The 14,704-nt window shown below is 35.2% G+C and overlaps 1 protein-coding gene across 1 annotated transcript in view; it reads right to left on the bottom strand.

The window, feature by feature from the left end:
- DOCK2 (dedicator of cytokinesis 2) overlaps window positions 1–14,704 on the bottom strand; it is a 214,181-nt gene that overhangs the window by 165,615 nt on the left and 33,862 nt on the right. The window contains exons 18-23 of the mRNA XM_052772076.1: window positions 13,176–13,359; window positions 12,986–13,083; window positions 11,566–11,655; window positions 11,211–11,311; window positions 8,304–8,438; window positions 4,202–4,310 (exon numbers count right to left, since the gene is read on the bottom strand). Of these exons, the coding sequence (XP_052628036.1) occupies window positions 4,202–4,310; window positions 8,304–8,438; window positions 11,211–11,311; window positions 11,566–11,655; window positions 12,986–13,083; window positions 13,176–13,359 (717 nt within the window). The remainder of the gene's footprint in view (window positions 1–4,201; window positions 4,311–8,303; window positions 8,439–11,210; window positions 11,312–11,565; window positions 11,656–12,985; window positions 13,084–13,175; window positions 13,360–14,704) is intronic.

Genomic DNA, 14,704 nt, shown 5'->3' with positions numbered 1-14,704 from the left:
ACAAGACCATCTGAAGGTCAAATGTGATGTGTCAACTGGGGGACAGAACAGTTTTTGGAAAAGACACCGGAGCTTGATTTGTAATTTAAGGTTGAGAGCACAAGCTTGTCAATGAAAGGGCACACTCACAGACTACAAATCAGACATCAACAGTATGACTTTATAAAAACACATCATCTGAAATTTAAAAATAATTCATCGAATTTTATTCCCCAGAAATATAGGTTGATTTACACAGACACAAAACACATATCTGCAGAAAATGATGTGTCTTCCCTGAGAGCTCGAGAAAGGAAAGAAGGTAGTAACACCTCCCTACTCCCCCTCACCCCCAGATTCTCCTTTGACCAAACTATTTGTAGATTCTGGAAATTTATTTCCAGGTTTCCAGATTTCAAGAAGTCTAACCCTCAGAAGTACAGACTTTAAGAAAAACTATCTCTAAAAACTACAAAAATTCATCAGCAATGGCTACAGAGAAACAACTGATAAATGAAACAGCTGTAACATCATCCCTGCCAAAATAAATTGTAAAAAGTTTTAAGTCTAGTATGTAGGAAGATCAGTGCCACCACCAATAAGTCAGTATAAGTTCTGAAATGATTGTTCTAAATAATTACAAGAAAAATCTGTGAAAAGTCTCTTAGAAGGAGGGATTCTTACCCTGCACATACACACTGATACTTGCACTAGTAGATTTATAACATTCCCAATCTCGACTACAAGGGGCAATCTCTTCAAAAAGTAACATCCCAGGACCTGAAAGCAGGTCACTCTCCAGTTCATATGGTTGCTTTCAAACATCAGCAAAGTTAGGATATTGAAATTATAATCCTAACTGTAGTAAAATGACTTCATGCAATGCTGAAGTTGAGAAGCATTTGGTCTGTCTGTTGAAACAAAAGGCATACCTTCAGCAATTCCAGAAGAAAAAAAAAAGCTAATTTTGATTTACATGTAAATTTTCAGTTTACCAACAGTAAATTAACAATTCAGTCTTCAGCTGTTCAAAGCTTATATAAACAGTACTGCAAAACAGAACCAGATAGCTACCCTTCTCAAAGCTCAGGCAGTAAAATAAGTCAAAGCATCTATCCATTTCAGCCAACTTTAGAACAAGAGATTGAAAAGCTAGTTTTTGAACTTTTGTAAATTTATACAGCATGTAACAGATTAGGAAGTAAGATATCACTCAGAAGATAAAGTTAAATTGAAACAATAAAGTGCTTCTTGCACTGACTAGGCTGTTTCATATGACATGTAATTTTATAAACAATCTTTTCCTGACTCAATTAATATTCAACACAAGTCTGAGTATGATTGCTATCAGTAAAAATGACTGGGAAATTACTACTGACTAAAATAGTGAGTTCCAAGTTTTAAAAAGTCACTAGCAGAGACCAAAGACATTTCAGGTTTCAAAATAATTCTTGACATCTTCTAAAGCTAAACCTCATAGGTATTTGGACAACCAAGGGTGAAATAAGAGTTAGGAATTCACATACCAAGGCTCTGCAAACTAGTTCATTTTAAATTTCAATATCCTGAGAAACCCAATTATTTTAACTTTCTTCAGGGCTCCTAAAACTTTCTTCTCTGTTATCTTCAGAGTGTAATCCACTTGAACTCATTCAATTGATCCTACCAATTTGTGTTCCACTTTAATTCATATCAATGATCATTTCAAATGTGACAGATTTAAGACTGTTCTGATATTCTGATTATTTGTTTCTTTTTCCAATAGGCTCTGTGAACCTTCCTCTCTGGGTATGCAAAGTATAAGACCTATGGAGTCCTGTGTGTTTGTAATACCTCTGAATTACCTGTCCCTTACCTTGCAAAGTTAACTTTGTACTACAACATCTATCACTGTCATCCCAAAATTTAATATGGGGGCTGAGGGGAGGGAAATAGGTGTTGGTTTTAGGCAGAGAGGCAGACTTATGAATTTATTACTACCTGTTTCTGCTCTGTCTCACCCAATGCAGAAGTCATCTCCATTTTTCTGGCCTGTTATGGACAACTCGTATCTATCTGCCAGAGCAGGAGTCTCAAGTATCATAACTGAAGTCTCTTCCAAATAGGCACAGAAAAACATATTGTCCATTGTGAAAGCTACTACGACTGACATGCCTATGGAGTTTATGATGGAGTGTTTATTTATTTATTTATTCCCCCCAGTAAACTTATTTCCAGCAGCAGGAACTAAACTACAGTGGGACACTTCTCATTCCATGCCTCTCCTACCAGAATTCTATAACATTAATGCATTAGTTTTTATTTACTGTATGCAAAGCAACCTCTTTGTAGGTTTCTTTGAGAAACACACCTGTATGAGTTAGCAGTAGTGGGAACAACAGCAAAATTAGGATATAAACCAGTATCTCAGATCTGCCATGAAATGTTTCAGCTAAAAAGACAACTTAGAGTAGCTGGTGCAGATTTAGATACTTAAAAGCCCACTAGTGCTTCATGGTTATGAATAAATATGATCCATCTTTCACAACTGACAGCACTCAATAGAAAACCGAAATACTCGTGCTTAAGATGGTATTGAGCAAAGCATAACTGTTAAAGAGCTACTCTATCTTTGAAACATGTTTACATGCTCATTAAAATTAGCATAGACTTCTTTTGTTTAGTCCTTCTAAGGGATTTCAGTTATATTTTCAAGGTTCTGCTATTTCTTAAGAGCATCAGCAAAGATATAGTATATTTTTGCTAAACGTGTAATATTAAGAACTAGCATTAAATATGGAAATACAGGAATCACAGTAAGCACAATTAACGTTTGTCAGTACGTCCAGTGCCATACTGCCATTAGTGTTACAATACCACCTGTTTTTAAACACACTCATCAGCCTTTTCAGAGTCAGCATTGTGGCTTGCAAACCCATTAATGTGTCCCAGCAACAGTTAAACAAGCAAAACAGTCTTCTACAACTATTTCTTGTCACTCCCAAGAAGAAACCACCCTTCTTATTAGAGGAAACACAAATGGACAATCCCATACAACCACTTTGAGATTAAGGCAGGGAGGCATGCAGTGACATGACATGCCTCTCCTGAAGAGCATAAAAGCCTCCAAGATCTATTTGTTAAGTAGCATATTAATACAGTACAAATACCACAAGAACAAACATCATTATACAAACTATCTCTTTCAGTACTACTTTAGAGCAAAGACTTTTTTGCTTCTTCCAAAGTTTCTCCTGCTTCTGATGTAGTGTCTTTCAAATGTATAAACTATTCTGAGGAAGACCACTACAAAACTGTCAAATAACAAGTATCTGAATCATTTTCAAATGCATTTAGAACATTACTATAATCACAGTATTATACAATTAAAGTAGTATTTACTTCTTTAGCTCTTCTGCAGTTGCACATTAACACTCCATGCAAAATGTCAGACAATACAAATCTCAAGAACAGCCACATGAGTATTTATTCAAGACAGAGACTTTTTCACTGGCTTCCACTTCTAGTGTAAGTCACAGCAAGAGGAATCAAAACACAAAACCAGAGGAAAAGTCAAGCCCAATTAAACACAGTGACAATAAAGAATGTATGAAACACTGATGTTTTAGTTGTCCAATAAAAATCTTCTATTTCCTACTTTATAGGAAGCCTTGAGAGTTTTCTATTTTAATATAGAACTACATACCAATTATTTGATATTAATGATCTTAATAGCTGCTCCTTTTCTAATTTTCTTAAAACATCAGATTCCAGAGTGTTAGAATAACTAAGATTGACATGAATGGGAAACCTTGATCCTATTTTCAGTTGTTTAAATAACATACCTCCAAAAGGCTGATACTATAAATTTTACTTTTCAAACTAAGATGGTGGAATCCCTGTTTAGCATTATCTGAAGAAACTCAAGAATTAAACATTCAGCTCCCACTGGAGGCTTCATTTCATTAGATTCCTTGAAAGATTCCAGCATCTCTGTTTTGGTTCCTTCACTCACTACATTCACAAAATTATATAAATGTATCTTCTCCTGACCTTTTCAACCTAGGCTTAAAACTTTTAGACAACTTAGTCTTCCAATAAAGGGAAATTACAAAATGAGACACGAACGATCAATTTCTTAAGAGTGTCTTTTCCTCAATTTAAAAAGAACAAAACCAAAAAAGCCCATAAACCGAAACCATATAAAAAGCCAAAACCAACTTCTTGCCAAGCACACACCAACCTGCAACAAAATGGCAGTTTTATGTTGGCTTTTCATCAGGTTGTTGATGGATTCAAAGAGTCTCCTCATTGATTCTTCAAATTCTGTTTGTTCTTTGCCTTCATATAATCTGTTGAGAGATGCATTGCGTTATCCTTTCAGAATCAGGAAGTTTCATAGTCCTAAAATGTACCATATTTAACATTACCTTAAAAACATATTTCACAAGTTGATCCAATATTATGTACACAGATATTTCACCAATGGGTTCTATCTGCTACTCACTGTATTGTGTAGAAATTCTTCAGCTTGAATACAACATAAAGCATTTTCACTTTTTTTAACAGCCTCTAAAGAATGACACCTCCCAGATTTGAGCTTATAAAAAAAAGTAATTTCATTTTCAAAGTAACTTACATGCCAAAAACAATTTGATTTTTTTTCCACTACAACTGAGATACTTTAGGATATTTTTCACATATTATCACTGTTTCTTTCTTCTGCTGTTACTGCCACTATTTCAAATAGCTATTTTTACTGTCCCCATTAACCAGTGTGCTTTTTGAAAAAGTCTCGATGCTTAGAAGTTAAAAAGTGAATTTAAATTAAACTTACTCCATTATTTCTTCATTCCCTGTCCTAAAGTTTGAATCTCGCAGATTATCTCTCCTGTATTGTTCATAGTAGCTATTAATACTAAATACTGCTTACATTAACAGTAAAAAACACTGGTGACATGTTAAATTAGTTACCTGAAACAGCTGTCAAAAGTTAAAGAAAAACAACCTAAGAAAAAAGCCAAGGTGATAGAAGCCTGAAATGTGTGTAGGATACTGTGAACTAAATGCTGCACCTCCTGTGTACTGCTTTCTCTATCAGAAGAGAAAAATCCCACTTCCTAAAATCATGTATTCCAGCGTCACGTGCTTTTCTTTTCAACTTGAAACTTAAGTCCTTAAGAGAACTAAAGGCAATTAAGAGCTTTTGTCTACAGCAAGGAAAAATCAAAACTGCTATTAACACAGTGACTGGCAAGAAGCTTTGAGGAAATGAAAACACTGAGAGGTACACTATTCAGGCCCATGGCCTCTGCACTGTTTATGTCAATGCTTGTCAATGAGATTTAAGTCAGTTACTGGAAAGGAGCCCCAAGATCGAAAACATTAACTGGAAAGGAAAAAAATTATATATACATGTATACAACATACATGATGCATACTACTTGAGGTATGTTCCTACTGAGGTGATTTGTTTTACTGTATAAAAAATGCATACCAGAAAAACTTCCATGTGAAAGATATCTAGAAACAAATAAGTTTTAGCACAAGCACACTTACATAGAAAAGTCGTCCTATTTATTATCGAGTGGTATTTTAGGAGCTTGGTTTTTGGTTAAATGATTTAAATTTTTTTAACATAGTGGAGATTGTGGCATGTGGGGGCTTATTAAAAGTATTTTTCTATGGGAATGAAGCACATATAAGTTGTAACAATGTGACTGTCTCAGTCTAAGTTTTTATTAAAGTTCCTTGCTAATGCACTGATACAATTTTTACTGACTATACAACATTGCTGCAAAAGTAAATGAAGTTTCTTAAACCTATTTTTTTATGCAAGTGGAAATTTGTAGCTTTCTTGACTAAACCTGTGGGGCAAGGAGGGAGGCAGAAGCATCACACAACACATATTAAACATGCTTTGTAAATTTACAGCAGGACTTATTTAAGCCAGGTCGATTGGTAACTCTATTTCCTGACTTACCATCTAGCTTCCATTTAGAGACAATTTTCTGCATTAAATTTCAATTAAAATCACTTGTTCTGAAAGCAGTTTTTAAAAGATGACTAATTATTTGCTTGGAAACAATGTCATCACAACAGTGGACATGAATTTCACCACCAAAACCAACCTTAGGCCAATGAAAGGAGGAAAGCAAACATTTCATGTTTTCAGAGTCTGTATTATGTAAACCTTTGGCTAAAGTATGTGACCTTTCCACAAAACATAATCACTGAATAAACAGCTGCAAGACATAACCTCAGTTCAGCTGACTGGAGAAAAAAAATTTTTGCTTTCATTAGATCTCTATAGCTTCAACAGGATTGAATTAATGCAAATTAAAGTAGAACCTGGTTATCTTCAATGTATCTATCTGCCTGACAACAAGATAAAAAAAAAGTCTCCCATTTTATGTCTAACATTAGAAGTCATTATTCAACTCTTTCCTACGCAATTTTCATTTTGTAATGTCTCCTACCTTTCAACAAAGCACCTCAGTTTCTTAAACAGTCCATCAAATTAATGAATGATCTAAAGATCTGTCTCAGCTCTACTAATTCAAAGTATTTGTCTCCAAGAAGGCTAATCTCAACCCTTGAAAGTCAAGTACTTCAATCATAAATCCTAACTTTTCTCATGGGAAGAAAATATATTAATCCGTTTTTTTTCCATATTTTCTTCTTTTTCATGACCAGTCTGACAATAGGAAATTGACTGCAAAAAGTTAGAACACAACAGCAATAGATAGATGTACAGTAGCAGATGACACTGTTCACTGTTTGGTTATTTTTGCCAGAGGCTACCGTTTGGCAAGAGCTATTACTGCCTATAAAAATAATTGTCCAACTGAATTTAGAGTTTCAGACCTCCAGTTAAGGCATTTATAGGGAAAACTAAAAGGATTAGATATGTCTAGCTAATCACTTGAATATGCAACATATTGCAATAACCTAGTTTACCACAGACTGTCCAATGCACACTATTTGCTGCCAGCTTATGCTAGGGATTAAAATGGAGACCGAAGTTCTCCCTGCAACAAAACCCTGCCTTATGACCTTCATCTGTACAAGAAATTTTCCATAATCCTCTACACAATGCTTCCTTCCCCAAAACTCTGAATGTCTCCTTTTGCCCCGACATCAATTAAAAAATTTTATTTTAAAGCTTTTGAACTACTAGCTATATTCTATTCTGATGATCACCATCTCCTTCCTTATACAGCTTTTCACCTTTTTTAATCTGTATCCATCTATAAACAGTAAATTCCTAGAGACAAGACTATTTCTAATGGACTATCTACCAGCAGCAAGTAACTTCTCAATCTACTCCTACTTCAACCAAAATTTCATAATTCATCAAATATACTTAATTTTACAAAACTATAAACCTACATGGATTTTTGGGGGGGGGGGGGAAAGAAGGGGGGGGGCAGCGAAATAACAGAGAAAAATCGTATTAGAGCTCCCACTGAGCAAAAGACAGATAAAACAGAACACCTTTCTGTTCTGTTGACTGCCAACCACAAACATAACATCCAACCACTCAGTCTGCCTACAGTCCCAAGTTTGCCACTGCATTCCTTCAGCCATGTAGCAGAGAGACAACAGACAAGTATTAGGGAGAAACCAGCTAAGGATAAATGGAAAAAGATGAACCAGAAAAGAAGAGATTAAACAGAGGACATGGATGGGGTCTGTGGGATATGGTTAGATTCCTTAAGGGCTAGGGAGGAAGTGGGGGACACAGTTACCATAGCATAGTTTTTCTCCTTCCAGCTTTCATCTCCTTCATTCTCCCTATCTCCCTTTTCCCTAAACCTGAACACCACTTGTAAATATTACGACTCGTCTGTTTGGCTGAGCTATACATATCTAGACAATTGAGTCTTCCCTCTAAATTCCTTAACTGGAGATCTGAAACTCTAAATTCAGTTGGACAATGATTACTGAAAATGACATTGTTCTATGCACAGTCTGAGCTGCTGAACACCATGATCTCAAGGACAAGCATCCAGATTCAAGCCATCTGTCACAACGTTTGGCCATCCATTGGTCTTGGGCCAAGCCACCTGACGCAAAGAATAATCACCCTTTGAAATCAGCTACTATTACTAAGTACGTCTCTGGAACTTACACTGTGAATCAGAAAGCAGATTTTTGAAGATTCCCTCTCCAAAAAATATCTCAGCAATGTCTGTATTTTAGGCCAGTTGCCAGCTTTTATGTTTTATTCCTAAAAACAAAAAATACAGTTCTGTTCTGGAATAATTTTTTTCTATTTCTCAGGTCTACTTCTATTTCTAATATTGGATTGCTAGTTAAATGCCAATAGTCTGGGTACTTACTGTGAAAATAATGTCCTTGATCTAACAATGAACTTGAAAACATATTCCAGTGCTTTCAGAGTTCTTAGGATAGGTTCGCATTGCTCTCCTCGGCTGGAGGTATCCAAGTAAGTCTTCAGAACAGTCATTAATTTCCTGAAGTTAAAAAACATTTTTAAAATAATCTTTTTTTAAAGAATTAATTTCTCTAACTTGTTTGGCTACTCTAAATAAATGTTTATGCTTAGTCAAGCACACACAACAAAATGTACTGCATGTATTTTTGCATTTATATTGCACAAATTCTATCAGTATAAACAAGTGAGGAGCAAGTTCTTAACTGCACAAGCAAGAAAGCAATCTGAAATCTCAAAACAGCAGTGTAATTTTACACAGTCCTGGAAGCACTTTTACAGAAGTTTATAACATACATGCACAAGTTAACATAAAATGTTACTTCTGCCTGCCTACATTAAGCAGTGATTAAACACCACTACGTGCTCTAAATTAACTGCATGTAAATAGTACAATATTCTGGTACACAGCAGTATCTGCTTAAAGTATTTATTTTATTTAACCACTTCCTTTCTTTGTATCCAAAGGTAATTTTTTGCTAAACACACAACCTGCTAAAAAAGTTCAAAAAGCTCATCTAAAAATCAGTCCCTTAATTTGTAGTTATAGTTTCATCTTAAACAATTAAACTAATAATGTAATCTTGATCTTAATGTAGCCATAAGAAGAACTAAAATAAGGGTGGTTTGGTTTTTTTTTTTTTCTTACATCACTACAAAAATGGAAACCTACTATCCCCTACCCTGAACAAACAAAACCAACCAACCAAAACAAAACAACAAAAACCAAACTAGCACTTGCATGTTGATGAAACTTAAAAGTTCATGAACTGGACTGATGAAACATTAGTAAGTGATCACTATGCTATTTGGAACATACTTGCATGCAAATAATAGCTTCAAGAACTGCTTGCTACTGCACAGAAAATATGTACGTATGTATATATGTGTGTGTGTATATCTCTCTATCTGTGTAACTAATAGACACATTCTCAACCCCACTGCCCTAGCCTAACTCACATTTCAGGACCAAAATATCATGCTTTCAGCCTCTCAGCCTTCTGGGCACATCCACTGTGTGTTTCCATTTACTCCTTTCTATAGCTTCTCTGAATTCACAGCTTTGTACTGAGTTGGAACAAAATTTATCCAACTTGTATGCAGGGGCAGCCCATTGAAAGTCCCTCAACTGTCAATGTTAAGTCCTCTCAGAACTCTATAAAAGCTAGGTACAAATGGATGACTAAATAGTAACCGAATAAATACCCAACAGTTTGGCCAAAATACCATATCATAATATGGTCATAATATGTCTGGGACACAGTATCTCCTTCCTAACTATGAGTTAGGCCACATACAGCTACTTGTTTATTTCATAAATGATTCTTGAAACAGAGTACATCTTCCATGATGTGCATGGAACCAACAATGCCAAGAAAACTCATGATTTGGGGAACAATCATGAACATTATTTTGCCTCTGCCACTTTGATTAAATCATCAGAAACTCCCAGAAAGGTAAGTCTTAAAAATATTTTAAGCCAGTAAGGCTGTTCTCAGAGGTTCTGTACCCAACCATCTCTTCTTTCACAATAATATAAAGCATTAAATTACATGTGCTTATTACATACAGAGTGAAGTAGGATTAAAGAAGAGCATGTAGCTTGTGCTTGAGCTTTCTGAGCTCAGTAATGCTAACTTCAACTTCCCTAGAATGTGAGAAAGGATTGATTGTGCACGCCTGCCTTTCAATTCTAGCAAACTCATGTTCTAATGCATGAACTGCATGACATTTCCTGTTGAATTAGAACTGATGCAAATTCAGCACAGGACACTACAAGATATCCTCAGCTATTCCAAAAGTTCAGCTAAGGTCTTTCATCTATTATTCATATCCCAAATTAAAGTTCTGCTTCAATCTGCCATCCCATTAAGCTGCCAGAACAAGACTTCAGGTAAATAAAAAAAAAAAAACAAACCACCAAAAAAACCCCACCACATCTATCCTGTTATAGCACTATCCCAAGATCAGCACTAAGTGAAGATGTTATCTTTCTTCCTAATTCAAAGCAATTTTATCCTACCATCATTTGCAAAAACCTTTTTTAAATAAAGTAGGGATCCAGTATTAAATTTACTGCATAACATGTATCCACAGTTTTTATTCTTTCCTATGAATCCATGTCTTCCCACCTGGGCATTATCTGGAAGCTCAAAAAAAAAAAAACCAACCCCCCCCCCCAAAAAAAAAACCCACACCAAAAGCCTGTCCACCTGCCCACTGGCATGACCATGTAACAAATACCAAGACACCAGTTCACAGCAGACCACGTAACAAATACCAAAATTCCAGTTCACTGTGCTGAAACCATCCTGATGCAACATCAGACTATGAACTGCATATGAAGACTTGACAGTTCCCAAAACTTTTTTTTCCCCATGAGTCTGTTTGCTTAAAAGAATACACGGGAACCTATATAAATGGGTTAAGGCCATCCTCCAGTCCTCAATGAAGGCATTTCAGGTTAAGGAATGTAAAGGGAGAGGCTTTACAGCAAAGTATCTTTTGACAAATTTGACAGGATACAGGTGAAGTGCTCAGACACAGCAAAATCCAGACAAGAGAAAATTAATGCCAAAGCATCATTTAACCCCAAATTACTATTTGTTGATTAACTCTACTTATAACCATAAGTCTCTCCCACAGGCACGTTTGTTTCCAGATAAGCAAAGAGCAGCATCAAAACAACAGTCATCATTAATTAAATCAGAAAAGTCACAAACAGGATTTACTTTCTTTAACGTGACGGTGGAGGTTTAGGAAAAAGAGAAAGAAGAAGAGAGAACAAACTTACTTGTACGCCAATGTTGCACTAAAATGCTGTTGGATATACGCTTCCAAAACAGCGTTAAAATGTTGAAACTTACGGTCTGCAATGAGTCCTATGATATATATCTAAACAGACAGGGACATAATGAGCATTTTTCATAAAGTCACATTTTAAATCTAAATACTCGTCTTCTGAAATATTCTTGATAATCCACTATTTAAGAATTTTAAAGAAATTTGGTTTTCAGTAAAGCAGTAATATTCCATCTGTTCTGTAGAGATTTTTAGGCTAATTCCCTGAAATAAACAACTTCATAGCTCATTCAAAATTATAGGGTTCTTTACTTTCACAAACAAAATCCTTTGGTGCTGATTCTTACCAGTGCATCAAAGACAAGGATGTCATACTCATTACTGTTGGAATGTTCCATCATGATGTTAAACAGGGCATCCAGCGTATCTTGGAGAAACTATAGAACATCATGAAATGACAAATTGGCAACCAATTCAACTTGAAAATGTCACAAGTCAGTTTTCAGATAGTAGACTTGGTTTCTCTCAAGTTAGAATTTTAAAAGCATTCACTGAAACATCACTTAAAGTCAGAAAACATTTCCAAGGATTTAGGCGCTAGTTTCTTTAAGAACCGACATCCTCAGACATATGAGCAATTAATAATACATGTTTAGCTTATGGAACAGCTAAAAATATTACATAAATGACATAACTATCTAAAACTGCGTTCCTAGTTCCTTAGTGATACAGATTAGTAGTTGCTATTTTCACATATACACAATGATTAAAAACACACTTCATACTTCTGTGGTCTGATTCAAAGCCCACTTTAAATCAAAGGAAATTACTGTTGTGACTTGGGACCCAAATCTTTGATTGGTTAAAGAGATCCTTTTTTTTTTTTTTTTTTTTTTTTAAAAGTTATCCCTCTTCCTCTCCAGAAGGGCATCTAATGCTTATATTTAAAGAGTAACACAAATATAAGTCTGCCACTTTCCAAAATATTAACAAGTTTTTACTCATATTATACTTATTAAATTAACAAAGGACTTCATTGGGTACATAATACACTTTTTTTTTTAATATCAAAACGTAAAGTAATATTAAGAACTGTAAAGAAAGCAGCAGGAATTGCTTGTGATGTTTCAGAAAGACAAAAGCAAACAGCTGAACAGAGGTTGTAGAAAACATTTTACCATTACTGCCTTCATATCCTATCAAGTTTTTAAATAAAATTTTCTGTCCATGCTCAAAATTAAAGTTTACCTGTGACACATACGTAAGCACCTGACCAAAGCAGCAATGGCTCCAAATAATATTCTTCATATTGAATTCTCTATTCATGCACAAATTTTCCAGCAATATAAAACAACAGAAAGCAGAAAATTATCCTAATAAATTAATTACCAGTGAAAGCAGGCAGATTTGACTAGTAATCTTGCAAGTCTCCACAGCCTAACAGGAGCCAATACCAGAGATGTTTGGGAGCAACAAGTATAAAAAGATGGCTAACACTGTAAAGAATCCTGTCCAGGTGCTTGCTTCCTTGCTCCCTCTGATGAAGAGCTTTCCTCATGTCTTTTGCAAACTATCCCTAACAAAGGCATTACACTGAATGACACTCATAAAAGAAAGTTTAATTGACAGGCTTCTTTAAGTTCCTATGTTTATTGCAACTGACCCTCCAGTTTCTTTTTCTTTTTGAAACTACGTAGCATTTTTTCTGCCATGGTATGAAAGGACATTAAGAATAACTATTACTATAACAACTATATAAAGATATACCTTCACAACTTCCTCTCCATCCACAATCTTCAGTTTTTCCAGGTTCTCCTGAAGCAGCTCTGGCTTCATACGCCACTTCAAGAGACCTAGTAAGCCCACTAGTAGAAAATAAATGGACAGACGTTAAAAAACTTCTTATTTGTGCAAATGTCTTCTTTCTAAAACTTCTACCTGTTTAGAAGATACATACCATTCTGAGTTAACTTTGTAGAGCAAACAAGAGTTGAAATATAAAATGCATCTCGTGAGCTTACTGAAAGCCCCCCTACAATACTTGAGTTCCTGACTATGGTTGCTCCTTTATTTTCCATGTGTTGACGTGTACAAGGTAATGTCAAATAAGCACCAGCATCCTCCATTTTTTTACTGTCCCCCTGAAAAACAACATCCCATTTATTACATATTTCACACCAGTGGATTTAAAATTAGACTTATTTTTTAATTCCTACACAAGTAAACAAAAAGCTATGTTTCTATGGATTTAAACACATGCACTAAAGGATAAAGAATACCCAACTCCCAGCATGGCTCATACAGGTAAACCAAGAGTCAACCGTTAGTCAGCAAACAAGTCTGCAATGAACATGCAGAGAAAATGCTACATTGAAATTATAAAGGTATGTGTTTTAAGGTGCAGTAAGGAACTATGAGGGGTGACATTACTGGTAGAGTAAAAGCAAGAGCCAATTTCTCATTAAAATGTCAATAGCTATGGAACACAATAGACTATTGAGCATCACCTTGAAGACTGTACACAGGACAGACAACATGGTTATGATGTCTGCATGCAATTTAAGAATCAAAAATAGGACTGAATAGGGAAAGAATAGCAGCACTATTTTGGTATGCCCACTGTAACTTAATACCTGGACCTTTAACATAAAAAGTCAGTACACGGTAAGATCATAATTTAAATTAGACAATATGCTGCAGTAACTAAGTGACACAGATATCAGAGAATTTATGCCTTTCAGTAGAATGAACAGTACAAAAACATGGAACCAACAGGTATTTTTTCCTGCTGTACTTCATCAAGTTGCATGCCACAACCCTCACAGATTTTTTTTCTGTCTCAAATTTTGATTCATACTCCAGACAGGAAGGCAGTTTTTAGACAAAGACAATAAAATCATACTCTTTACTGTTTATAGAATATAATTTTTCTTTAACAAAGCCACTCAAGAAAATTTCCCCAATGAGTTTATGAGCTCTGTCACTTAAAGCTACAACACCATGACAGAACTGACTCAGTTGCAGACCCTTAGTCTACAATTGTGCATAACAAGGAGTTACAAAAAACATAATCTAGAATGATTTTCTAAATTTTTGGGGTTGTATCCGATTCAGTAACTGTAGGTGTGCAGTCTTTACTTCCTATCTGACAAGAAGGTTAAAAATCGACTATAAGGCGACCTACACAGACAAAAGGCAAAATCCTTATGCAGCAAAACAGACAGCATTACTAACTTCTATGATTATATCAAGCTTCCCAAATAATTACTTCTCAGAATTTCTGGAACCAGAGATGAACCTTAATTTCCTTTTTTTGAGACAAGTTAGATAGACAATGGGGAAAAGACTTGAAATTTTGATCCAAAAGTCTCTCAAAAAGATTCAATGCCTGAAGGCAGGGAAAATAAAGTACACTGTTTAAACTTTGCAGTTTTCAGATTACTTATTTTGAGAGGCCAGATGTACAACTGTCAAAAACACTTACAG

The sequence above is a fragment of the Harpia harpyja genome, chromosome 20 (genome assembly GCF_026419915.1).
Source record: "Harpia harpyja isolate bHarHar1 chromosome 20, bHarHar1 primary haplotype, whole genome shotgun sequence".
Classification (NCBI taxonomy): Eukaryota; Metazoa; Chordata; class Aves; order Accipitriformes; family Accipitridae; genus Harpia; species Harpia harpyja.
The sequence above is the reverse complement of the archived record's forward strand: the minus strand, read 5'-3'. Positions and strand labels throughout refer to the sequence as shown.